Source organism: Artibeus jamaicensis, unplaced genomic scaffold (assembly GCF_021234435.1).
Source record: "Artibeus jamaicensis isolate MK-2021 breed Jamaican fruit bat unplaced genomic scaffold, CSHL_Jam_final scaffold_754, whole genome shotgun sequence".
Lineage (NCBI taxonomy): Eukaryota > Metazoa > Chordata > Mammalia > Chiroptera > Phyllostomidae > Artibeus > Artibeus jamaicensis.
Window position 1 is genome coordinate 2154705 of NW_026522054.1, and position 27980 is coordinate 2182684.

The 27980-nt window shown below is 47.3% G+C and overlaps 1 protein-coding gene across 1 annotated transcript; it reads right to left on the minus strand.

Moving 5' to 3' along the window:
- Positions 1 to 290: 290 nt before the first annotated feature.
- ACBD3 (acyl-CoA binding domain containing 3) lies at positions 291 to 27821 on the minus strand. Its single transcript, XM_037138805.2, has 8 exons — positions 27480 to 27821; positions 17342 to 17483; positions 16371 to 16511; positions 13539 to 13697; positions 11711 to 11885; positions 8003 to 8189; positions 5655 to 5939; positions 291 to 2460 (listed from the first exon to the last, which is right to left on the minus strand). The coding sequence occupies exons 1-8, from the start codon at positions 27763 to 27765 to the stop codon at positions 2249 to 2251; spliced, it is 1587 nt and encodes a 528-aa protein (XP_036994700.1). The 5' UTR covers positions 27766 to 27821; the 3' UTR covers positions 291 to 2248.
- Between the last annotated feature and the right edge of the window lie 159 nt (positions 27822 to 27980).

Genomic DNA, 27980 nt, shown 5'->3' on the forward strand with positions numbered 1-27980 from the left:
GGCCGGGGCCCTCGGTGCTCTGCGGATGCCACCCCTTGCCGGACGTTCCAAAGCAGGCCGCCACCTAGAACTTCAAGGGGGTGGGAGGGCGTCGGGGCTGGGCAGGGAGCGTGGGGGGTGGTCATTTTATAGACGTCACAGTCAGTAAGAAGTTGACGTTCCCTTTCCACCACTAAAAATCTGAAAAATTTTAATGTTTTAATTCACTGGGTAATTCACAGAAAAAAACTAAACAATCAGCCAGAAGTAGTTTTTTTTTTTTTTAACCTTTTAAAACAAAAAAGATCATTTAAAACATTTCTTCTTGTCTTACCCAAGTGAAGAAATGCAGAACTAAGACTTCGGAGAAGAACTATATTAATGAAACACCCACAAGTTACAGATAAACATTTTAATTCATTAAATATATTATCTTTAAGATCTTTTTGAAATTGCATTTGAACTGTACTAGTCAACAGCCAAAGGCAGTGTGAACATTTAAACCCAGAACACTCTGCCGTGGACGCGTGACAGGAACCGCTGCCACGTGAGGTGACAAACCCCACTCGCAAGAACAATGGTATTTTTAGAAGGTCATTCATCTGAACGTGTGCAAGGACAAGTCTGTAATCAAAGGCTGGGAGAAATATATATTAGTGCCTGCTTTTTAAAAGTTTATTTTACATTTTAAATACAGTATTTAAAAAAAAAAAAAGCCAGGGGGTGTGGACCCGTGTGGTCTGGCCGAGGGACAGTCTGACAAGGGCTCTGCTGTAACAAGGTGGACACCGTGAGCTGAGACTACGGAACCGAAAGGAACAAAACACAGAGTAAGCACTGCTTAGGAAAAACAATCCAGTTTCTAAACGAGAGAACAGTTAGGTGTGTACAAAACCAGGTATTAAGAAAGAAACGCAGCGCACAAAACAAACAGCCCCTTCCTTAAGTAGTGAACTGTGGATACTGCGGCTAGTCAGTGAAAGCCCTCCTACAAGAAGTGATGGTTTGAAACTTTAAAAATCTAGTATTTCAGTAACAACATATAGTAACAACGTACGTGTGTATTGCCATCTTTGTCATTTTCTATCTGTACTACCCTCCCTTCTGAAAACAAGAATCTCTAGACTAATCAATCACTTATACGTACTTGAGGCAACTAATTAACCCATATCTGTTTTCAGTAAAGAAAACAAAGGTGTACCTCTTCCCATCGATAAAGACATAATACAGATTAAAGCTATAAAAATTTAAGAATGGGCATATGCATTTCCGATCCTCTCCAGGAAGCAATTTCGAACGGGAACCGTGTAGGGTCGGTGTCTAAGGAGCGACATTAAAAACGGACCGTCTCTGGCAGTGATTTCCGTATTAGTTTGATGTTATTCTTCATACACTGAATTGTATTTAAGTGACTTTGTATATTTTCATCCAGTAGGTGGCAATTTGAGTTTACAAAATCCCTAACTATATGCTTGTGTAGAAAAGTTTCCATTTGTGATGCTCTATGAAGCCAAATCAAGACAAAAGTGAGTGGCTTTTGCTTTGCTACTGGTGGTGGCATAAATACCAAACGAGGAAAGGACCACAGGTGTGTGGAGGCTTGCTCACATGGATGTCTGAGGTGTTCTTTGCACAGCAATACTTCAACCAGGTTTGGACATTCTAGTTTAAGATTATCTCAGAAACGAACTCTCTGTAACATAACTCTGAACTAAACAGCTGTAACCCAAAGCAAAAAACAATCTGGGTCATTCACAACCAGATTGAATTGAAGCTTTTTTTTTCTCTATGATAATCCGTGAGGTCTCAAGTTTTTAAGTTTTAAAAATGGGGATCTTCAGTGTCAGCTGCACCTCATGCAGACAGCAACATTGGGCTTTCGAATGCGAGGGCCTGGAACTGTGAGCTCTCCTAAACGCAGCAAGCAGGGAGCAGCGGACTAACCATTAGCCAGCTGGGGCCGGCCTTGGGATGTTTATTTTGGAGACTTGAAAGATTTGACATGGAGCTCATTTTACCTCGGTAACCACCACTGACTCTGCTGGTCAGCACCCAAGGGCTGGATGAGTCTAAGGAATCCCTTTAACACCAAAGGGTTAATGCTAAAGAGGCTCGAGGAAAGCCTGGTTCCCAACGAGAGTTCACAGACCATCGGACCGCAACCAGAGGGTGCACACTGACCGCCATGCTCCACCAAAGTCAAAAGAAACTTCCCAATTAAATGCCATCTTCTGCCCAACCCTAGACTCCAGACTCTGCAGTAACATCTTTATCTAGTGTAATAGACTCTGTAGTAGACTGATTTTGACCTCCACAAGGAGTAGGAGTTGTCAAACTTGAGGAGATAGACTCCTCTCCCTGGGTATTGGTGGCTGCCCGCGTATACTTCTTCGTGACAGTCCCGCCGGTACACAGGCACGATCTCATCCAGCAGAGGCTTGTTGGCGTTCTTTTTGGCTTTCTCTTCACTACTGACGTTTTCTGCGAGAAAGAAGAGAGACAAGTCATGAACAGCTCTGGGAAAACCACACTGCATCAAGCACTGAACCTCCTTTCTTTCGGACACGTCTCATTGGAAAGTCACTCGCTCCATTCTACGCCTCCCTGCATTCAGGTGGCACTGGTTGGGCAGCTGGCTCCCTCGCTCACACACTGGGCCACTGCTATGCACCCAGCACCGCCCAGGCCCTGGGGGCCCAGGGGTGAACATCCGGTGGTGGAAGTGGCTGCAGCCCCTCTCTCTGCACCCTGACCACTGCTCTGACTTCTGAGATCCACCTCCCCCTTCCTCAGCCGTTCGGTTCCTGACTCCTCCTGAAGGAAGACTCTCGCTCACCTGAGCAAGACCACAGAACCCCCCCTCCCCATCCTCAACAGTCCGGAAGTCCTCTATTTTAGGGTGGAAGGGAACCGACCAGGACTGCTATTTTCTACTTATCTGAAATATAAGAAGTAAAATGAGAAAACCACACCAGAGAGGTAGGCATTCAGAGACACTCCAAAAACTCAATTATTTTCACCGAGCCTGTGTAACCTAGGGATGAACCCAGTGACCAAACTACAAGCTGATTCCAGGTTTGCCCCAGTTAATAGTTTTCTGAACTGTGGTGATACAAGGTTAGGAGGAAAAAATACCTCTAGAAACCCATAGGAATGAGAAAACATTAAATAGAAACAGCCTCAAGGGAAATGGGTCAAGGGAATGTTCAGCACAGAAGATCAAAGACCTTCAGGTTTGTAAGAGGCAGAGTGAACTGGTGACTGAGGTGGCAGTGTGATGTTGTCAGCGGCTACTGCCCGGGGTTTAGAACAAGGGACGTCTGACGGACTCTGAGTCTAGAGGAGCTGAAGCTGCTGCGGTAATGAACTACGTATGATGTGTGCCCTGGACGGGGCCCTGGAGCAGCAGGTAAAAACCACAAATAATGCTGCATCCCTGGTTCATTAGTCGTGATGCACAGACCACAGAATGACAAGCGACAGGGAGACTGGGTGCAGGGGAGGACAGGGTGGGGTGTCACACGGGAACTACTCTAAAATACAAAGTTTGTTTAAAAAAGCAGATGACACTTACAAATAGGCCCAAGTCAGACCTGGTCGATCACAGCAACACTGACAGTCCCCTGTCCTTCATTTACAAAGGACATATACAGAGTCGTTCAAAACACACACTACTGCCTATGACGATGTCCACGCAACCGATTATTGGTCCTCTAATTCGAGATCCAACTTTTGTTCAAAATCTGTAAAACTCAAGTTACTAGGATAGATGAAGAATGCTTCCTTCATCAATTCAAGCAAAGACTAGGAATCTGGAACCAAGACAGAAAAGTGGAGAATCACAGGAGGAGGATGGGTTCCCACCCATCCACGCTCCTTCAGACAAAACTAACCCCTCTGTCTTCCAAGACCTCATGGGAAAAACCACAGCAGCAAAGAAAAACACTGGACTCCTGTTCCATCGACCCGAGCTGAAAGGATCCCCACAAAATGCACAACGCGGACCAGACGTGGTGGCCTGTGGCCTCAACGAGGCGGCCAATGTGTGCGGACCAACACGGTCTGTGAGCCACTTCTCCCAACGAGAGAAAGTTGTGCTCACTCCCAGCAAATGGTTCCCAGAGCAGTAACTGCTCGCTGTGGTTACTGTTAAAAGAGGTTTTGGTGGGTTAGTTTTGGCTGCAAACTGTCTTTAGGTTTGAAAGAGCACAAGGACAGACAAGCTATCTTCCATCTGGGGGGTGTTACAGGTTCAGGAAGGTAGGACTCTCCCCTCTAGACCTGTCCTGGACCCCAGCCCCTTCTACCAAGGCTCCTCTCACCAGCAATAACCCAGAAAACGGTATCAGCTAAAGGCTCAGGCTGGAAGTAATCTCCTTTTAGAAGCTCTCCAGCAGGCAAGCCAGGAGAAACACTACCTGATTCCGAAGACAGAATTCTTCTATGATCCACAGAGCTCTTTTTGAGCAGAATAATTTGTTCTCACACTCACAAACTCTCCTTCCAGACACTGGGGAACAGTCTGGTTTCGATGAGCCCTGTGACGCACGAGGAAGGCCAGCTGGGCTCAGTCCCTGGTCCTGATGGTTCAGAGGGGCCCCTGCTCGGCTGGGGCCTCTCTCTCACCCCTTGGTGCTTTTTTACTCTCGAATTTTTCCCCCTTTGGTTTGGTCAGTAGTATGTGCGGACAAGGCTTTACCTTGCTGCTGGTACTCAGAAACAAAATGCCATGGGAGACAATGGGCTCCTAGATGACAGCGGCCGGGTGTCCATGCAGGGCCCTGGCCGCAGCATGGTGCGGTAATGTGCCCGCACCATGTATCTCCAAAGCTGGCCGAGCATTCAGCCTCCCTCCACACACCTCTGACGACTCCCTCCCTCTTTAAACTCAGCCCAATGTCAGCTCCCAGCCCTGCTCAGGAGCAAACAGTCTATTCACAAGTTGCTTGAGAGAGAGTTCCCAGAACTGAGAGGGTGTCCGCCCCTTCTCCTAGCCAGGCCCTCCTTCCCGGTTACTCACAACCAAGGCCACAGATGTTTATGTGCTTCCTGGGCACAGTGGCTGCAAGTCCTTAGTCCTAACTGTCTAGTTAACAATGTCAAGACCACCGTGTCAATAAATAAAGCTATACATTATATAACCTACTTCCTAGACCAAGACAGTTTGGAGTCTCCTTGGAAACAATTTTGTCCACTAGGAGAAAATTAAAAATTACACTTTAGTAAAAACAGGGAGGAACAAGTAAAAAAAAATTTTTTTAGGTAGGATGTTCTGGTGAATTTCTGTATTTACATTAAAAAATTTTAGAATAATGACCTAAAAAAGCTAACATCAGAGTAAAATTTAAATAAATTCCAAAGTTGGCAGAATGTCTTACTTTTCTCCTTTAAAATTTTCCAAAATGACTCTGCACACTTAGCTTTTCACACCCACACGGCTGGAAGTAAAATACCCAGAAAAGAGAAAATAAATGGCTATACAGACCCCGGCATTCAAACAGTTCACGTTCAGGCACCAGTCCCCTACGGGAGGCTGGTCTCCCTCGCAGCCCTTCCAGCCCGAGGTCCCACCAACGACGGCGTGACCAAGGAGCATGAGGCTGGCTGCCCTCTGACTGTGCCACTGTTGCTGATGCACAACCCAGCAGCTACTGAATGCGGACCAACGGCCCTACCTTCTTCCTCCTCCTCGTCATCGCTGGACTCGCTGACATGCACGCTGACCGCAGTGTTGGGAGAGTCTGTCCATTCAAAATACACCCCAAACCCAATGTCATAACTGTCTGTGGCGAATTCCCAGAAGAGATAGGACCCTTCTTCATGGGTGGGTACTCGGACAGTGACCACTTCTCCTCGGCCCACCGTAATCACGGAATCTGCATCCTGCCGAATCTTCTCTTTAAAGTCTCTGATCTGGGGCCGTGTCCACATGGATGGAGCTGCTACTACTGGAAAAGATTCTAAAGACAACAGGAATTACAAAAGCTACAGAGGATGAGCCTTCACCTGTGGGCAGCAATACTTGCATAGAACCACCTGCCCAGGTGAACCTGGGCACCAAGTTCAACACGGTCTTCCCTGGACTCGAAGGAGAATAAAAAGCCTGCCCAGGGAAGTCTCCCTGAAGTTACCACGCTGAACAATGTCGCATGTATTCAGAGGTCACCATACCACTTCAAGTCAGACAAGTGACCCATAATCTTAGAAGTGGGTTTTCTTAACATTCTAATTATAGTATGTGGGGATCTAAGAATGACCCGGACACTTCCTAACTGGAGCTTTACCAGTTTGTATCCTTTCTATAACAAAGTAGACAGAACAGGGCCAGACTTAGAAAGAAATTCACTTTTGGCCGTGGACAAAGCAAGCTGGGCTCCGACTTCGGTATCTCTGTTGAAAGGAAGCCCTGACCCCTCAGTGCCCCACAGTTCGGGCAGCTGTCCTGAAGGGACCCAGAGGGACAGGAAAACTCGGGCAGGATGCACCTGCTAGGATTGGGCAGAGAGGAGGGAAGTCTCGTTACTGAGTGGCACCCATGTACCAGACCACTCAGTGGGCTTTCCAGAGTCAGTCACAGAGCATCTGACAAAGACTCATTTGAAAATATTCACAAATTGTTAATGGGAAAAAGGAGGGGGGAGTGTAAGTCAAGGCATTTCAAGGTCTTTTCTGAAACTATTCTGTCTGTTACTTGTTCCAAAAAGACAAGGGTCTGAAACCCCCACCCCATCACTGTCACTGAAACGCTCTTCTCTTCCCTCTTCCTGAGTTGACTCTCACTCTTGCTTCAGATTTCTCAGTTCAAGTGACCCCTCCCCAGGTCAGCCTCTGGTGACTGACCTCTCTGACTAGGTCACATCCCTGACATCACATGCTCTCAAACCACAGGACTCACTGCCATGGCCACCATTTATATTTGTGTGCATTACTCCGCCTCACCGCCTGGCTGTGAGCACACAGAACATCTCCAACCAGTTGTTGAATGGACGAGTAAGTTGCCCACAGGAAACCAGTAGACCTCTGAAAAGGCTAAGTTATCTTTCTGGGTAACATGGCACTTTAGTCTCAAAAAATATACTGCAGTGTATGGTAGCCAGCCTCCAAGATGGCCCCCAGGAATCCTTGCCTCCGGGTGTCCATGTACTTGTGAAGTCACCACCCAAATGTATTAAGGTTGGAATGTGTGACCTGTAGAATGCAGCAGCAATGTTGATGTACAACTTCCAAAGTCAGGGCATAAAAGAATAAAGCCACTTCTGCTTTGTTCACTTTTTCTTAAAAAATATTTTTTACTTATTTTCAGAGAGAGGGGAAGGGCAGGAGAAAAACATTAATGTGTTATTGCCCCCCACTGGGAACCTGGTCCACAACCCAGGCATGTGCCCTGACTGGGAATCAAACCAGTGACCCTTTGGTTCGCAGGATGACACTCAATCCGCTGAGCCACACCAGCCAGGGCAGCCTCATTCACTTTTAGATCCTGTGCTTGGGGGGGAGCCAGCCGCTGTGTTGAGGACACTCAAGCGGCTCTACAGAGAGGCCTTACCAGGCAAGGAACTGAGACCTCCTGCCAACAGACCACCCCAACCTGCTGTCAGCTGAGGAAACCCTTCTGGAAGCAGAGCCTCTAGTCCTAGTCAAGCCTTCATGTGACTATAGTCCCAGCCAATGCTTCAAATGCAAGCTCAACTGCATAAGGGGCCTGGGCCACCAGCACTCAGCTGACCTGCTCCTGAATTCTGACCCACGGAAAGTGCGGGAGGTAAAAGTTCGTTATTATTTTTAAAGCTGGAAAATTTGGGTGTGATCTGTCACACCGCAACGGGTAACCAGTATGTACAACAAGACATCTGATTTGTTCTCTTGCACTATTCTAACGGTCACCAGAAGCATCAGATTCAGACTGTAAAGAGTGAAAATGCATTCACCCCTTGCAAAGCTGCAACCGCTCTCAGAGGTAGTGAACCTGACCTCCTGACTCCTGCCTTCACGGAGTCTGAATTGCGCCACCGGGACGTCATACCTTTTGGTCCATTCTCCAGGGCTTCTTCAGCAGCTTCGGGCTCAGGCTCCTTTTCGGAGCTGTCGCTGTGGGGTCTGGCCTGTCCGTTAACTGGCATCACATCGCTTGGTGCGGCTGCATTCACTTTGGACGACGTAGGCAAAGCAGTCCCAGCTACTGCTACTTCCTGTTGTTTCTGTAACGCTGCCTGCAAGTCGAGAAACAGTGCAGACACACTGACCGGGGAGGCTAACAAAGGAGACGTCTGCCCTGCACCGCACTCTGACGCGTGTTTTCACCCTCCCCAAGCATTCCGCTACAAGAAATTAATACACTTTATCGGTTTTTATTCTATCTGTGATGGATAGTAACAGAACCCAGAGCTAAAAGCGATAAAAAATCAAGATGGATGAAAAACTGTGCCTGAGAATCACATTTTTTTAATCTGGGGATCACTAGAAAAAATAACAAAGAAAAATTAAGTAGGTAGAAACAATCAACTCAAAATAAAATTATTAAGGGCAAAAACTGAACCCAGCAACATTTGTTCCTAAAATTCAGAGAAAATCTTGATAAAATTCAGGTATATAAAATTTGAATCAGGGGAATGAAACTTGGTAAAAATAAATAGTCGCAGAAGAACAATCACAAAGGCAAAAGCTGTAATTGGTAAAATCTGACACTGGCCCCCAAAGTAACCAGTAAATCAAATATGGACAATTATTCTAGTATGAGCAAAAATAATCAATAAATTAAATCTTCACTGTAAACTATGGACAAAAAAGTTCTTACCACAATCAAATTGAAAACTGTTAATCATGTTAAAAATATCAACCTAAGAATTAAATAGGCTTATAAAATGGATCTTGAGGTCAAAATACCTTCTCAATGAAAGTTCACCACTGTTTCCACATAATTATAATTAAAATGTGTATTTACGAAATCAAAATGAGAATAAAAACACCTTAAACCCAAAAGGCAATTATTTTGGGATATTCCTCTCTTATCTCAAAGATGGTAATAGACAGTATTATTATTACTAGAAATACCGAAGTAACCCTGATAATCCTTCAGTAACTTTGGGGGGAACTTTAAATCGAAATTATACGTATAGAAAAGTATACAAACTGTAAATAGACAGCTTGATCATTTTTCATAAATCAAATATACCCGTGTAACCAACACCCAGATCAAGACATTACTTACATTCCAGAACCGTCCCTGGTGTCCCTTTCCACCCGCCACCCCCGGAAGCAACTATTCTGTCTCACAACGCTACAGGCGTCTTTGCCTGTCTTTGAACTTGATATGGATGGAATTACACAACATATGCTCTTTTTTGTGTCTGGCTCCTTCCACTCAACATTATTTTTGTGAAGTTTCACCTACAGGATTACAAACTGCATTTTGTTTGTTTGCTTTGTTGCAGAACATTCCACTGTGAAAGCACAAGATCCATCTATCCATTCTACTGCTTTTATGTAGCTGGGCATTCAAGTACAACTCTTCAAATACAAGCAAGCCTGTGTTTACAACAGTAAAAAATATGTGCATATGGAAAAACGCCTCTAATCTCGCAGTTTAGGGATAATGACATATTTTGGCATATCTGTTCACACACCTCATTTAACTCACCATTTACAAACCAATTACGTGAACGGCAACTCGTCCCTCTGCTGCCAGTGCAGGCTGGTAGCACATGAAGACTTTAAATACCCTTTTCCAAGGCCTAGATTCTCAGTAATTTTCATGGGAGCTTTCTAGAAAGAGTCCCAGCTTCCAGAAACAGTGCACACAACCCAAACACGTCAGCACACGGAGAACACCCGCTGCAGGACGGAAAAGACGGGCAGCAGCACAGGCGTTCCTGCTGTGATAAGTCGGCCCGGTCTGACGGCCCCACCCAGCCTTTCTGGAAGCTCTAGTCTCCTTGCCCGGGGTCCCACTGTCCGGGGTCCCGGGGTCCCACTGCCCATGGATGTGCACTGATCAATTTACCTGTACCTCTCTTTTATACTTCGGGAAGTTTTTAAAAGCACAGAAAGATACGAGGAGCAGTGTAACAAACACCTATGTAACTATACCCCAAGTTAACAGGAAGTTTGAGTCCTGTCATTTTGTTCAGCATTTACATACAAATGAATACCCTATGGGGCTGAAGTTCCTTTTGTTCTTTTCTCAGCCCCTCTCCTCCTTCCGAGCCGATGGAGCCTATGGACCTTATGGACCTGACAACCGAGGCTGAACCGAGGCCACACACTGCGGTCTAAACCGCAGCTTTCCCATTATGTCTCAGAGCTTCCCGGTTTTGCCCTCCCTGTTTTCATTAAGTGATAGGAACCAATAAATAGGAATGTGTGGGAGCTATCTTATGTAAAAAATCATCTCAAAGCCCATGAAAGAAGCAAGGAAAGAGAGCGATGATGCTAACGTAGAAACAGGCCTCAGAGTACAGAGAAGAAGTCCCTCAGAAACACCACACCATCCTGAACAAGCTCGGGGCTGACATCCTCTTCCTCTCCTCACGGATCACACCAACCCTGCACATCTTTTCAACTGCTCACTCATGTAAAAGACTCAGAGGAAAAGGTATGAAGTAAGAATATTTTCAGCCCTGGCTAGTGTAGCTCAGTAGATCGAGCAGGGGCCTGTGAGGGCAACCACACACTGATGTTTCTCTCCCTCTTTCTCCTTTCCTTCTCCTCTTTCTAAAACATAAATAAAGTCTTAAAAATTTTTTTAAAGAGTATTAATTTTCAAGGAATTTAAAGAGCTTGGCAAAACAGCAAAGATTACTTCATTTAACAAGAAATGTTCAGCAACTATAAGGTAACACTTTCCTTCACCTGGGTTTTTTGACAGGTCTTAATTGCTTTATAAATGAAAATTACTTTAGTAAAACTTAGCCAGATTAAGTTTAAAGAGGCATTTCATGCCTCTGCAAGATGTACAAAAGATGGTAAAAGGAGTTACCTTCCACAGGTAGAAAACACTGTCACAGAGTAGCTAGTCCTCATTTTATCCCTCTGATGGTCCTGTGAGGATAACGGGACGTGACCCAGGATGTCACATCCCTTCTAACCGACCGGGAGAAAAGGCAGGAAAATCAGAGCAGTAGGGAACTTGTCTGAGCTCGGGCTGGATAATGGCCAAGGCAGGACAGAGCCCCAGGTCACCCAATCCAGCTGCACGTTCTCTGCCCAGGAGCCCGCTCACCCGCAGCATCGCACTGTTGGGGGAGGGAGCTGGAGGGAGACCACCGAGGTGTTGTGGGGGAGCGCTGTCCAGCACTTAACACGGAGGTCAAGGCGGACCCAACCCAGAGCCGGTTGACAGCTGCAGCGGTTGAGGTCCTCCCAGTGGAAGCTGTCCGGGCCTGTGACAGTGCCCTGCCCGAAGGACGTCTCTGAACTCACACTAGTTACCCGAGTCCTCCTGGTGCCAGGACCACTATCAGAATCGACTTCGGACTCTTTGGAGTGACCCTTGGTCCACATGACTCCTGAACACGCCTGGAACAATGTAACAGTGGCCACATCATCTGTCCCTTTAGGATCTCACATTTTCTTTCGTAATTGTCAGCACGACACTGAAGTTTCCCTTAATAAAGGTCACCTAGAAGTTACTCTATACCTGAAGGCTAATGCAAAATTCATCAGCAACGGTTAAAAAGGAGCCTGGGTTCCGACGAAACTAAACTCCCCCCTGGGGCCGGGCTACGTGCCGTACCTGCTGCTGTGCGAGCTGGACCTGGTAGAGCTGCTGCATGTACTGCTGGTAGTGCTGCTCCTGCAGCTGGCGGATGAGGATCTGCTGCTGCTCATAGTTCCCGGGATACTGCTGGGCCGCGTACTGCTGGAACTGCACGGCCGTCTGCGAGTTCAAAGCCGCCATTATCTGCTGCCTAGAAACAAACACACGCACCTGTCTGATGGTCGTGACAAAGTAACACGTCCTTGTTACTTATTTTTCTAATGTATGACTCTTGAAAATGACAGGGCTAGTAATGTATGCTCATCAGCATGTGCCCCAGGCCCAGAAGAAAGACTTAAGAAAGTAAACTCAGTACCTAATACTTCACCTGGGGTTTCCAAGGAAAATGGGCTGGAGAGGGAATAATGAGCACACCACCAGCATGACCATCATCACCGTCACATCTGCGAGCCTTCCTCTGCCCTGGCGATGTGCCAGGCAGACCTGGAGGCGCTTCGCTGTCCTGACCTGCCGCCCAGTCTCCAGCCGCCCTCGGAGGCAGGCTGCACAGGGTGGGTCACGGAGACACCCTGCTCTGCCAGCGGACACACGCCAGCGCCAGGACTGCAGCTCGGCAGACCGGCTCCAGCCTACCCACTCAGAGTAGGACAGAGCGGGAGGGGGGCTGCCCCTGCAGCACTCAGCGCTGGCCGGGCCTTCCCTGCCTCCACGCATGAAATGCAGCAAGAGGCGGGTGCATAGCTTAAGGACGCTACAGGTGGAGGTGGCCCTGGTACGAATCGACAAAGCTGGTGAGAATGGGAGGGCCCTCCGCACTTCATTTTAAGCTTCCTTGGAAAGGAACGATGAGCACAGCGCTGGGCACACTGTGTTCAAAGGCACTAACTCCTGTGAATTATTACGATTCTCTTACTTTTTGTCACAGAGGAACCACATGCTTGAGTGATATGACCAACTGCACAGAGACCTCAAAGCCATCTCCTGACAGGTGGACAACAAAGTGAAGCCTCCCACACTCCGAAGAGACCGGGCACTGGGCCCGCCCCTGCCAGAGTCGTGTTCCTGGCTCCTCTCCCGAGGAGGACGAGGCCCCGGGTTGGGCTGAAGCCTTCCAGAGGAGGGACTCGAACTAACGAGGGGAAATCAGCGTGCTCCGGCTCAGCCCACATGTCCTGCCGCCCCCGGGGCCCAGGCCTCCTTCCCACGGTGCTCCGTGGGTGTCAGCCCCTTCCTCCTGGGGCCCAGAGCAGCCCCTGAAGCAGTAGCCCCTGCGACGGCCCTGTCACAGCCCCCACAGCAATGGCTCCAGCTCTGAAGCCCTTCGGCAGAGGACACGCGACACAGGTGAACCCAACCAGACTCCCCGTCCCGGGAACCAGAAACTGGGTCTCTTGGACTCCAACCAGCCTCTGTCAGGTGAACGGCAACCAAACACTGACATCCAGGCTGGACTGGGCTGTGTGGGCCAAAGCAGAGACAGACAATGTGCAGGGAACAGGGAGAGTAAACAGAGACATAAGCTGAGAGGCAAAGACGAGAGATCACGTGGACCCTGAGGCCGGGCGCAGACGATATGCCCAGCTCCTGTCCCAGACCCTGGGCTGGGGAGCACATCCAAAACCCTTCCGATGCATTCACCCCTCTTTCTGCAACCAAATGATGCTTCCGACGTGGCCCTCTTTGGCAACACACCGTGGGTGTAAATGGCTAGTGGCTAATGCTGGCCTTACCATCAGTCACACAATCACGCCATCACTCGAAGGCATAAAATGGTGAACGGTCAGTCCTCGCACTGTGGCGGCCCACCTCTCACTCGCACACACACGCCACGCAGCGCGCTTACTTCTGCTGCTCCAGCCGCAGCCGCTCCTCCTCCAGTCGCCTCCTCTCCTCCTCCTCCCGACGGAGCCTCTCCTCTTCTTCCCTCCTGCGTCTCTCCTCCTCCTTCTGCAGACGCTCTCTTTCTTCCTCCTCACGCCGCCTTCGCTCCTCCTCCTCCTTCCTGCAACGCAAAGGACAGAGAGAATGAGTCCTATACAAAGAATCCTGTTTAAAAATAACTTCAGACCTTATTTTACAGGGAAAATGGACACAACCTTTTTGGAGAACTGTGTGGCAATATGAGAATCTGAAACCCACACACCCGTCCTACGGAGCTGGCCACAGAACACCCGTGATCAACAACACGGCAACAACAACCACTGCCGCACAGCCAAGACAGGTGTCCCTCAGCGAGATGCTCCTCACGTCGCGATGACGCACCGTGCCTCTCACTCACGCTCACAGCACCACTAGTGTTTCCCTCGTACAACTTGCTGTGACTGCGATTAAAGTTGTGTGGTACATTTGGCAACACACCCGCCTCACCCACGGAAGAACATGATACATGAGGGCGCAGACGGCCCACCTCCACCGCCAGTTCCCAGGGCTCAGCGCAGTGCTGGAAAGCACAAGCAGCCAACGAACCTGGGGAGGAATGAATAACCCATCCCGAAACGCCATGCAGCCATAAAGGAAGGCTAGGACGAATGGCCCAACGTGTAAAGACACTGAAAATATTTGTATAATAAAAAAAAAGCAGGTAAGTACACGGAAAAAGGTCCATAAAGATACACCTTAAATCTGGCAATTATTCTCTATGGAGAGGAGTGGTAAGGTGGGAAGGAAGGTTTTAAGTATGTGCCACATGTATAGAAATAATTGCTATTGCATATATTTGTGTATTATTTCTGAAATTAAAAATAATTGTAAAGCTTTTAGTTTACGAAAGAGAAGGACACTTGGAAATCAGGGTGCAGCCCGTACCCAGCTCTCCCCCAGCCCAGAGCCCCTTTCCCAGGGAGAACCGACCCCGGCACCAGGAACGGTGCGGGCTGTGACTCGGAGTGGGGTGGAGCACCAGAACTCGAAGGCAGGATGGAAGAGCAGGTTTCTGAAGAGTCTCAGAAAAGACGCCATTCCTTGGTCCTACTATGAGCCTTGTCTGGGTCACACCTCCTTCCCCCCTAACTCCTACTAAGTCATTAACGACACCCGAACTCCAGCCCAGATGCAAATACAATAATAATATGACCTACTTTCAATGTTTCACGGCTGGTACACAGGGCAAGCTGCTCCCCAAGCCAGTGCTTAAGCTTTAGGAAAAAGGAAGTCTAGTGTTTAAAGGCTTTAAAAGGATTCTATGTGGACTTAATCTCATGAAAAAGTAGGTTTTTTAAAGGAAAGGTGTAGTTTTAATGTTGAATTGTAACTTACTATCAACTTCCCCTTAAAATGGACCCCGAAGAGCAACACCGCACCGGCCCCCCATCACCACGCGATGGATGGCAGCACCTACGTACATCAGTTTCCCAGCAGAGAAACCCCATTCCGCTCTCACAGAAACCAAACCTTTTCCTTTGCATAAAAACAAGCTTCAAACATGTACTAAACTGCCTAAAAATTCAGTAGGTTTATTTATAAATGTTATAAACTACTGAAACTTGTTCATTGAAAAAAAAGAAAAGAAAGAAGATGTATCGAGCTCCCCCTCTGCTCTGCAACAGGAAGCAGTCCCACTGGGTGTCTGCGGTAACCGCGCACGGAACCTGCCTGTGCGGTAGGTTACACAGGGAAGGAGAAGTCCGCCCTCATGGCAGGCGGGCCCTGGCCGCACACTTCCAGGTCGCCGTGCCACTGTCCAGGACTTCTGGCTGCTCCCTCCTACCAGGCTATTTTCCCTTCTCACCTATTATTTCCATTCAGGTTAATGTGAGAAACGGGAGAACCAGCTGTTTCTAAAGCGTAATATGATCTGAGAAAAAAATAGGTTTTATAGCAACACTTCCGTTATGTAGAAAATTCAGATAGTCAAAGCTATTGAAAATATAACCTCTAGATAAATACAGTGCTAACTATAATTCTGCTGTGTTCACAACCATGACAGAGAATCCATAAACACAAACAGTGCACTCAGCGCCCCCGCCGCCCTGCCCAGACCCTGGAAATAATGAATAAGCCATCTGGAAGCCAGAGCCAGTATGGTATGTCTACGGCCTGACATGTAGCACAGCTGATAACCATAATGCGAAGTATGACTATTCTAGAAACTCAAAGGAGACAGCCACAAAGGGTGTGTTAGACTAGAAGATAAAGAGGAGAGGGTGGGAGACTTTATGATGCTCGTTCAAACATTTAGTGAAATGAACCCTGGCTGGTGTGGCTCAGTGGACTGAGAGCCAGCTTGCAAACCAAAGGGTTGCAGGTTCAATCCCAGTCAGGGCATATGCCTGGGTTGTGGGCCAGGTCCCCAGTAGGGGGCACATGAGAGGCAACCACACATTAAAGTTTCTCTCCTTCTTTTTCCCTTCTCCGCTCTCTAAAAATAAATAAATAAATAAAATGTTAAAAAGAAAAAAGAAAAACTTTAGTGTAGTGACATGAAAGGAATGCTGCACATGACAGCGAAAGGAACCAATGCTGATGGGCAGTTCTTCTTAAAGCTATAGCTGGGCAGGTGCAACAAGCCCCTTTCCCCGAAACTCACAAACACCTGCTCGCACCAGGAAGTCTGAGCAATTGCCATCCTGGGGGATCCAAGGGAAGCTGGGACACATGACTGAGAACACTTCGTACAGCAAGGCATGAGTATACTGGGCTATACAAGGACACAGTGTTTCGTGCCCTCAAACTTCACCTTCTTTTTTCTTGCTCTTCTTTCTCTATTTTGTGGGATGCAACATACGTTGAGAAGAGATGGCAGCACCTAGTTAGAAGCTTGACAAACTCCACCATGGCATCCTCTTTAGACATGTTTCCCAGGGCTGCCCATTCTCTCCTGCAAGGAAGAACACCAATGAGAATCAGACTTAACGGAATGAGAATCAGACTTAATTGAAACGTAAATATGAACAATTCTCAGTCACTGGTAAAATAAAGAACAATTCTAGTATAAACAAAAGGCTCAGAACTTCAAGTTTCAACAAGCATGTACTGACCGATTTACTAAATTCGGCATGCCGTGTACAATCCGAACTTACTCCATAAACAACAATGTAACTGTGCTGCTAATTTCTGTACTAGCAAAAAGCCTAAGTTCTGTTTTACTCATATTTCAGCCTTAACTAGAAAAAACAGTCAATGTATTCTTTCTGTCACAGCTCTCCATGTCTCAATAAGGGACTCAATTACTACGTATTCTAAATGGCTGCTTTAAATATTATCTGCAGAAATCAAATGAAGCTGTACTTGTTGTCTTAGGTTCATAACCAGATAGACAAGCTTCTTCCACAATATTTAGCCATAACATCCCCAAGCCAAAAACAGATAAACATTCAAAGACTCAAGAAACTGCAAGCAAAAATGTCTTTCAGTTCTAACCAGCAATTTACAGCATAACCAACTTATGTTGTACCAGTTTCTTTTTTTTTTTTTTAATTTTATTTATTTTTCAAGTACAGTTTTTTGTCTATTTTTCCCATCCCAGCCTCCCCTGCCCCTTGCTCCCCACCTCCCCCCCATTTCCTCCCCCCCCTTAGTTCTCGTCCCTGTGTCCTTCCTATTTGTTCCTCCAAATCCCTCCCCCTTTTTCCCCTTAACTTCCCTTCCTTCTCCCCTCTGGTTTCAATAGCAGCCGCACCGAATTAGTTACACAGCAAACGTGGTTACCTCCTGTCGTTCCCCAGCACGTCAAAGAATCCAACCTCAGGACAAGTGTCTGGATTGTATGGGCCCATGAGAACCTGCTTATGCAGGGCCACAAGCTTCAGTTTTTCTTCGTAAGTTGGATGAAATGCTTTGCCATCTTTTTCTGTACAAAAAAAAAAAACACAAAGAAAATAATTAGCGCTGGAAAAATAAAATAAATTTCAGCACTGTGTCCTGAAATTTTGCTATCAGGTAGGTTACAAACTGCCTGTAATGGATAAAAACACTATTATGGGGAGATTTTTTCCCAAATAGTAAATTTTAATAGACTTCATGCTGAATTAAAAAGACAATGAAGCCAAGTACCAATATTTATGTTAAAGCCACCACAGAGAACCCAGGAGTCAAGCTACAGTTGGGCACACACACACAAGTGTGACACTGACATCTCACACGCATACAAAGCATATTCAACAACCATCTTTAAAAGCTGTTTTTTTTTAAATTCCCCACCCAAGGTTATGCTTATTGATTTTACAGAGGGGAAGGGAGGGAGAGAGAGAAAAACTGATCGGCTGCCTCTTACACACCCCCTGAATGGGGACCAAACCCACCAATTTCTGATTTACGGGAGGATGTTCCAACCGAGCCATACCAGCCAAGGCAAAAAAGTTTTTTTTGAGAAACAGCTTAGTATCAATCTCTTTCAATATAACCATACATTTACTTTGAAAGGTTAGATTCAAAACACATCCATCCCCCCGAGGCAGTAGGATGTGGTGGGAGGGGCCCAGGATAGCCTGGGTCACAGCTGACCCCACACACTGCCTAGATGCAGAACCACAGACCTCTCTGACCCATCAGTGCAGTAAGGCGTCTACTGCTGCTTCGGAGGCAGGAGGCGACGTCAGTAACTAGTTGATCCTTCTCCCTCCTTCATGTTATGGTTAGTTAGCTCTGACAGGCTCAGCTGCCCCGTGGGCAACTCAGAGTGAAGTCAGCTGGACCTGTAAAGACCTAACCACCAACATATTTGAATGTAGTCCGAAACACAAAAGACCCCAAAGAATCCAATTTAAAAACGGGCAGAGGACCTGAATAGACACGTCTCCAAATAGGACATACAGATAGCCAAAAGACATACGAAAAGATGCTCTGGTCGCTAAATTATCAGAGAAATGCAAGTTAAAACCACGACAGAATATCACCTCACACCTGTCAGAATGACTATCATCAATAAATCAACAAACAAGTGTTGGCGAGGGTGTGGAGAAAGGGAACCCTGGTGCACTCCTGGTGGGAATGCAGACGGGTGCAGCCGCTGTGGAAAGCAGTATGGAGTGATCTCGAAAAATTAAAAATGAAACTGCCTATGACCCAGCAATTCCACTGCTGGAATTATATCCGAAGGAACCCAAAACACTAATTCAAAAGAACATATGCAGCCCTATGTTCACTGCAGTGTTATTTACGATAGCCAAGATTTGGAAGCAGCGCAAGTGCCCATGGGTAGATGGGCGGACAGGTAAGAAAGCTGTGCTACATTTATACAATGGAATTCTACTTGGTGGTAAAAAAGAAGGAAATTCTATCTTTTGCGACAGCATGGATGAACCTGGAGAGTATTATGCTACGTGAAATAAGCCAGTCAGAGAAAGACAAGTACTGTATGATCTGACTTATATGCAGAATCTAGTGGACAAACTAAACAAAACAAAGTAAAATAAAATCTAAGAATCAGGTTCTCCACCCCCTGCCCCCGCCCTGCCTGGCTGCTCAGCAGGCGGCCGGTGACCTTGCCTGACTTCAGCGGTGGTCTAGGTGTGCACCGGAGTAGAATGCACGAGTCCCGAGTCCCAGCTGCTCTGGGCGGGAAAGGCAGGACTGAAACAGACATTAAACGAGGGCTTCCCTAGTAAATGGCAAGCAGTTTCCCCTACCCTCCTTTCCCCAGATATATGGGATGACTATTTTTTATTTTAAATTTCACAGTGCAACCAGACTTTTTAAATTGCTTTGCTTTGCATTTTGGTAAAAAGGTCAAATGAGTAGATTCACAACACACCCGATTTCAGTAATCAGTTCCTAAGACACTACGACATGCGTGGCAGGCGTAATAACACCAACCCCTCAAAGACGTCTACACACGACCCCAACCTGTGGGACGTTAGAGTACACGAGAAGGGGAGTTAAGGCGGCAGGTGACCTTATGCTGGAAGACCCACACAGGCCCAGCGCAATGCCAACGGTCCTCACAAACGGAAACAGCAGAAAGGGTCAGGGGAGACTTGAAGATGTCATGCCGCCTGCTACCTTTGGAGACGGAACACGAGGCTGTGAGCCAAGCACACAGGGACCTCTGGAAGCTGGAAAAGCCAAGGCGACCGATTCCTTCCTACAGTCCCCAGAAGGGACACAGCTCTGCTGACTTCCATCCTTTCTTCAACCTATTGAGACCCATTTTGAACTAACCTTCAAAATTCTACGACAGGAGGTGGTGTTTAAATTTCTGGTACATTGTTACAGGAGCAACAGAAAACCAATAAAATACAATACATAAAACACATTTCCCCAAGCAATGAAAATAAAAATGGCTTCTACAATAGCTTTTGTTCTTATTAAAGGCATAAGTAGTTAACTTTACAGCCCTAATAAGACAACATATATAATCTAATAGAGTATTGTAACCACAGTGACCAAGCCCAAAGGCCTGAAAAAGTAAAATTAAGTCCCTTGTACCTGAAATCAATCATGCCCAAGGTTATTAGTCTCACACCTTAATTGCTAGAGTAGGTTTATGGAGAAATCATATTTTCTCCTTTGGTCTGGAGGTAAAGAATGTAACAAATTATTGCCATGCTCCATTCAGCCTTTATCTGAGGAAATGAAAGCCATAATATGTATGCGTTGGAAAATATGTTAAAGACAGGAGACTGAACTGCACAACCAAAGCTCCAGTAATTTGTTACTGGATATATGATATAAAAGAGATGTAACTCTAACATCAATAACCTAAAAGGTGAGGGAGGGAGATACAAAAGTATAGGATTTCTGTATGCTGTGGAAATTATGAGCTTAAACTGGTAGAACTATAAGACATTCTATACAAGTCTCACAATAACCGCCCACCCACCCCCACAAAGCCGCAGTAGATATGCACAAGTAATCAAAGTGTGCCCACCTGGTCACGGCTGACCTGCGCCCGAACACTTCCTAGTGATGGGAAATTCTCTGTCCCAGAGCAATTCGCCCCATTGTCAGGGAGCTGTGGTTTTTACTCCTTTACTCTGAGTTCATCTCTCTCATTTCTATCTACAGGATCCATTTCTTGTCCTCACCATTAAAGAAAACGCATCTGTCAGATCAGACCTCACGACAGCCACGCGACACCCACCACGTCCGCTCGAGTTCTCTACTTCCTGGGCTGCCCGGCCACAGCCTTTCCCCTCCCACCTGCCAAACCCCAGCCCTGCTCTGTACTAACTAGGTAACACGGACAGATGATGTCACCTTCCCGAGCCTCAGTGCTGCTACCAGTGAGGTGGAGAAACTACCTTCTCCTGAGGGCTCCTGTGCGAGGTGGAAGTAATAGGCCCCAAAGTCCTGGTAGCACCTGCAGAGCAGACACGGACTGAACGGCAGCCTGCACGACACCGAGGGCAGGGACCCAACTCCCCCAGTGCATAAGCTGCTCTCTTCCGAGTGAGCCCCGTCTGTCTCTGCCCTACAGGCCAGTGCTGTAGCCCGAAGCAGCCGTGTGAGCTGTGCAGAGGGAGCAAGGCCCTCTCCTCCCACCCCCCATCCCAGGGACCGGAATGCCACCCCAGCAGCTAAAATCAGATCTGTTTTTCTCCCATGGCCCTCACCACACCGTTGCCTCACAGGGACTACGTTTTGAATAGAATCCATTCTATTATTTCAGAAATATTAAAACTGAAACCACATCTCTTCCATACCGGGCCGGGAAAAAACACAACTGATTAATTCTTGCATCAGCCGTGAGAAAATGCAACACAACCCAGTACTACTGTGTCAATGGACATAAGACACGGGAAACCGCCTCGCGTGCCCAAAGTGCTCAATGCAAGTTGACTTTCTACCCCCATGGCGCCAACACACTCCCTAACAAATTTCAGTCATAATATCAACTGCTAGGCACGCTGCTGTGCGTTTACAGAAGGAATTTCTCAGAACCCTGACGCCCCTGAGTAAAGGAAGGCCGAGTTTAAATAACTAGCGGCAGGACTAGGAAAAAGCGCTCTAGCTGCTGCTGACTCCTGAGCCGGACCCCTCGGTGCTGACCCCGAGGCGCTCTCACTTTAGCGACCACCAGTAGCAAACACGGCGTCCTTCTGGGGGCGGTTTCCGAGTGTGTCGCTCTCGGAAAGGTCCACAAACTTTCCATCATGATCTCACATTTCCTGCGTGTGCGGTAAATGAAAAGGAGGCCTCTGGCAAATGTTAAAATCATTTACATTAAACACACACACAAATATATCCTTGAATATAAATATATCCTCACATTTTGGTTCAGCTCACATTGAATATAAACTAGCAAACTAAAAAGTCAGGTGTTTATGAAGCATCACTGTTGGTGGTGGCTACGATTTTCTTCCTTACGCACGTCTCTGAGGTTTGTACACCCTCCTGTACTAGCATACACTACGCCTAAAGAGGAAAACAATAAGGAAAGAAGGGAAAAATTAAACTTGAAATTTAATAGATATTTGATGGTAACAATTAAATATGAAATCACCTAAGGCTGCCACTCAAGTCCAGGAAGCACACACTAATTATATGTTACCAAAGATTAAATTACAGCTGTACAGTATTTTAAAACACTAACGGGGGAAAGGAGCAACTTGGAATAAAACCCAGCATGCCTCAGCCTTTCAGGGCAGAGGGTCAAGTGTCATTCCCTTGGCCTTTCTTTGGCGCCTACGCGAACACCTAAGCCCCAGAACACCTTCTGAATGGACTGTGCCCTCCTCTTCTGGCGCAGACGCTGAAGTTGGTCTCTTTCGCTGCCACAGGCCAGGGGCACTGATGTGCAGCGGGTTTCTTTAGTCATCGATGATGACCTTCCCACCAACAGAAAACACTACATCCACAGACTTGGTCGGGTGGATGCTCTGGCTCTAAGGGTGTGGCTATTAATATGGTGACAGAAGACAAGGGGATGCTGTGAGACTTCGAAACCCTACAGAACACCTGCACTGAGGAGAGGCCCCTCCGTGTCGCTGACCCCCTATGAGAGGAGCTGGCCCGCCACCTCGCCCCAGCCAGGGGCCAGTCCCTGTGGGCCGGGGAGGGGTGAGGAGAGGAGGGAGTCTGGGCACGGACACCGTGTCATTTTTTTCTCTTTTCCCCTCTGAATAAATGCCCCTTTTTGAGGCAAAGAAAAAAACCATCAACGGGGCCATTTATAAAAGTTCCGTAGATGTCAACGTTTAAGGAAGACAAAAGGAAATGGAACCCTTTCAGCACAACCAGATGATCACCTCCTTGCTATCGGTAATATAACCAAGTGAAATCAACAGCAAACACAGCAGAAACTGAGTCCGAGACTGAAGTCCCTCCAAATTCAGCTAGTTTCCTTCTACGTATCACCCGCTCAAACATACTTCCCTCCCCTCTCCCCGCCAGACCAATCTACTGCAAAGGCCTAGAAATAACGACCCACCCAGCAATGGGCCCCCAGCTCCTAACACCCAGGTTATGGCTCCTCTCACCTCACGTCCCACTAAACGGAACCATGTCTCCTGGGCACGTGGAAGGGGCACCCAGCGCAGCTCATCACACCAGATAGTGTGGAAGCCACAGAAGGCGACGGACTAGCCATGTCGAAGGAACTTAGGAGCCAATCTGAAAAGGCCCCCACTTTCTAAAGATGCTACAATGAAAGGATCAACAATAAGAGTTAAAAAAAATCAAGTATGTTTAAAGCATGAGTATATAACGGCATTTTTAAAACTGTCACTTTTTGAAGCTATTGGGGTCACTCACTGTTTCTGGAAACAGATAAAGGGAAAAAAGCATTTATCTTTCCTATTGGAAGAGAACCCCAAACCACACAGTATATGAAGAAGAATATTACAGTGAAGGAAAGACAATCAGAATATCACTATTTTTTAATCCCCAATGAAATTAAAGCACGCCCATTTTTAATTTGTAAGAGCCAAAAGCAATCATCAGGTTAGCTAAATGCAGGCCTCCCCAAGGTCCACGAGTGTGTTCACGGGAATGGGACTCCATATTCCACTGTTTCCGATGGCATGCACTCTGGCCCTTCGGAGGGGATTCCACCCCCCCCCCCACTACAATGACTATTTCAAACCTGACAGTACTGTTACCTAGCAATTCAGAGCAGATGCTTCTCTCACGCTTTACTTTTCTAGATATCTGAAGTGATTCTCAATAAAGTGATCTTGTATAAAAAACCAAAATGAATCTTTTTACTAGCTCTTAATGTTTTCAAGTAAATACAGGGTCTGGCACAAATAACATCCCCTTTTTTTACTATAAAATCTTTTCTTACAAAATCGGAAGCATGTAATTCTGTACCCTAACAATATCACACTCAAGCACACCATGTGACGTTTTAGGTGAAATGTTCAAACTAAAACTGTATCATTACCCTACCAACCACACTACAGTAGGCCTTACTTCTGCCAAACCCTGTATAGTAAGTAAGTTCCAACACGTGCTGAGGCTACGGGGCAGGAACTTTACAGTTCCTTCCTCAGAACAACGCCAGAACCCAGGGTCCTGCCTGCTGTTCACATCTCTTGTTGGGGGAAGACCTATCTGGAATCACACAGACCTGGAACCGACCCTGCCTCTTGCCCATAACAACTGAGTGGCCTGGGGCACGGTCCTCAGCTAAGAAACCAGGCTAACGCCCTCACTGACAGGCTTGCGGAGAATTAAACAAAACAGTGTGTATACGGCTCTCAAAACTGTACCAGACTTTTAGCGAACATCTGCTCAGTAACTGGTGGCAATTACTACTCTGGAATTTTAAGTTATGCGACCATCTACCAGCTTAATGAGATGAGGTAATAACGTGTTAGAGGAGGAAAAAGTCACCCCTGTGAACTCTAAAAACCAAAATACAACTCCTCAAGTTAACTGCATCCAAAAAGTATGAAGGCTATGATAAAGCCGACCAACTCAGCACTTAACCCAGAGGTAAGGAAACCAGCTCAATCTCGCTAAGAGAACCGAGCAACTTTGCTCCTCGCTCTAAAAACCTTCCATGGCTCCTCACTGCGTGTGACAAAAAAGGCTGTTTACAAGGGCACTCCAGTGGGGCCAGGGTGTGACAGCCTACCCTGCAGCCCGCTCCCTCACACTACTTCCTCCTACCTGCCACCTCCCAGCCCCGCGGGCGTGGCCCCCCCCACCCTCGGGAAAGGAATGGCAACTGCTCCCTGGCTCCTCCGCAGGGTCCTGCAGTTGTCACTGGGTCTCTGACTCCTCCTCTGGCCTCAGAGTTCCTTACAGGCCAGCACAGGGGAAGGTACTGCTCACTCATGGCAGTAATCGAATATGAAATTTCACACACAAAACTCGGCAGTGTCTGAAGCTTAGGTGGTGAAACCCTGACTTACATTTACTTGTATTTTCATCCCTTACTTTCCTTTTACCTTCGTAAAAGGGCAAGCAGCAGCCATAACAGCCTATGAGTACTCTGACAGGAATGGAATGAGAACGGGCTTCCCGCTTCCCCACCCAGGTTCTTTTCAGTGGCAAAACATCCACGCTTTCAAGATTCATACTTATTCCACAGAGGAAGATAAAGTGTAATGTAATTTCTAATTTTTGTGAAACACTAGTAGTACAAAACCACAAAATAATGATGTATTGATAAGAATGCCCAATATTACGCAGGAAAAATTCACACATTAAAACACAATCAGCCACAGCCCTGGCTGGTGAGGCTCAATGGACTCAGTGCCAGCCTGTGAACCAAAAGGTCGGCTGGTTCGATTCCCAGTCAGGGCACATGCCTGGGTTGCAGGACAGGTCCCTAGTGGGGGCCACGTGAGAGGCAACTAACTGATCGATGTATGTCTCACATATTGATGTTTCTTTCTCTCCTCTTTCTCCCTCCCTTCCCCTCTCTCTAAAAGTAAAACAAAAACAAAAAAAGTCAGCAACACATCACTCTCTGCACTTCCCATTACTCTTCTTACTGCTTTTAGCTCCTTCCTTCCCCACTTCCCCAAAGGTATCTCATATGCCAACAGGCTCTTCACTGCTAGCCATGCAGGGATCCATGCAGAAAGGTAGCTTTTGATGGCTACACTGCTCTCTCTCCTTTTAAGCACTTGGATATTGCTTTCAAAGCCTAACTCAGAAAGTGAGTGACCCATACCTATCTCTCTAGCTTTTCCCTCTAAGGTCACGGATAACTAGACCCTCAAATTACAGGTTCCCCGAGGAGTGTTACCACTCAGCAAAATATTAGGTTTAGACCACGAAATCTTAAATCTGAATCATCAAATTTCATTGAATTCAGCTCCACAAATATAAATGGGCAGAAAACGAGTCTAGAAGAGAAAAGGTAATTGTCTAGGCAGTAGCCAGGGCTTACTGACGCCAAAGCGGTGCAGAGTTTACTACGCACTATTTAGTGTTTTAATTTTTCAAAGATATTAGCTTCTATTTTCAAAGAGGGAAGGCTTAGAAAAATGAAATCATCCATTTTTTTTCTTTAGTCATGTGGCAAAAGCTAGAAGTTGGTTCTTTTCTATTCTTACACGTGTCTGCTATAATACATTTTAACCTTATTGAATCTGGAAAAAATAAGTTCTACAAATAAAAATTTAAGTAAAATGTAGTTGTAAGAATTGCACAGAAGCTGCTAGAATTTTATGTTAAGTGACAGGAATTCATCGCTACAGGAAATGCCAAATTCAAGGGTCAAGTGGTCCAAAGCCCGTTAGTCCTTTCCACTTTCCCAAGCGAGGGAAGGCTTACAGAGCTGGGCTCACTGTGCGATGACGATGAGTATTTCAAGGGTAAGCTTTTAACACAAAGTGCAATGAAAATGAAATGATCAACTGCTCTGGAAAATTAAAAAAAGAGAGACTGCCATTTGTTTGCACAAAGCATTTGGGAAAGAAGCAAACAACTTTTTCATGTGTCACTACATTGAACTTCAGCTAGTAAAATATGTACTCCAAAAGACACTCCCACTGCTTAACGTGTTATAAACATGCTGTTCGGAACCTAGCAACCACTTTTAAAGCTGCATTTGCTGGTGTCTCTCCTTGCCCATCTGGCCCACAAAATCTAGCTATCTCTAAGGATCAAACAAACGGTCCCTCATCAGTCTTTCCCACTGACAAGATCATGTGACAGGTATGACCACCATTTGACCAAATGAATCACCCAATTAAATCCACACACCACAATCCTGCTCTAAGGCAAAAGGCACTTTACAATTAATTCTGCAAGAAGCACAGGGTCATTTTAAACCTTACTCTGAAAACTCACTCTTGGCACATCGCTTACAGGGTCAAATTTTGACCTTCTATAAGTTGCTAGGACATGGTGGTATCCCTTTTCTTTAGAGTTTGACATGCTGGAGGGGCTATGTTAGCTTAATACTTCCTCCTCTCTGCCACATCAATGGAAGGAAATCAAACCCTATTCCAGTGTATGGTTCTGCAGACTGAAAAGGGTCTCTGGGAACCTATGAGAAGACTTCTTCCACTACGGGAAAAGGATAAAAATCGGGTGTGATGTGCCAAGCTACAGGAAAGAGAAAAATAAATGCAACGATAAAAAAAAAATTCTAGAATGGGATCCTCTGGGAGAGAGAGGGCTCATTCTTCCATTCCGCCTCACGGAAACCTTAGAAGCTAAACCGGTTAAAATGCCCCGGTAACCTCCGGGAGGCGGGACTCGGACGACATACCAAGGTTCCAGGCCCCTCAAGGGTGTGACCCAGACCCAGACTCGGCACCGTGGCCAAGCTGGTAGTGACAAACTTCGGGTACCCCCAAGGATGGAGCCCTGCTCCACCGGTGGCCGCGGCCCGGTACGGTGAGGGTGAGGGTAAGACTGGTCACATCCCCCTGGGAGCCAGAGCCCGGGCCGGGCTCCCGCGGCCCTGCAGGGGCGGCGGGGCGGCGCCGGTAGGGCTCACCTTTGAAGAAGCGCAGCGCCAGGCCGTACAGCTCCTCCAGGCCGAAGCCCCAGCGCTGCTCCAGCCACCGCGCCTCCTCCGCCGCGCCCCCAGCCGCCGCCTCCCCGGGCTCCGGCTGCTTCCCGGGTGCGCCAGGGCCCCGGCTGGCCCCGGGAGGCGAGGGCGGCGGTAGCGGCGGCGGCAGTAGCGGGGCGCCCTCTGCACCAGGCCGCTCCTCCGGGTCCGGGCTTAGCGTGAGGCCGTCGACGGAGACCTCGAGTCGCTCAGCGTTCAGCACCGCCGCCATCTCCGGCTGCTGCGCCTCCTCGGCGGGGACAGGCGGCGGCCACGTATCGACTTCCTGCTGACCTCTCACCTCCACTTACCAACACCGGAACTTCCGGTGCTGTATAGGCAGCAACGCTCCGCGAAAGGGGCCGAATCCCGGCGCCCCGCCCCTTCGGTACTTTCTGTCGGGTGGGCCGCGTGACTACGCGCCACGCCCCCCCAGCTCAGGAGGGT

Bases quoted from the DNA above. Each gene is read 5' to 3' on its own strand.
- ACBD3 (XM_037138805.2), bottom strand. From the start codon at position 27,765: ATGGCGGCGGTGCTGAACGCTGAGCGACTCGAGGTCTCCGTCGACGGC. The intron at 13,698-16,370 runs GTGAAGTTTGAG...TTTGCGTTGCAG, and splicing joins GAAGAGCAAGAAAAAAGAAG to GAAGGAGGAGGAGGAGCGAA. The intron at 11,886-13,538 runs GTAAGCGCGCTG...GTTTGTTTCTAG, and splicing joins CTGCGGCTGGAGCAGCAGAA to GCAGCAGATAATGGCGGCTT.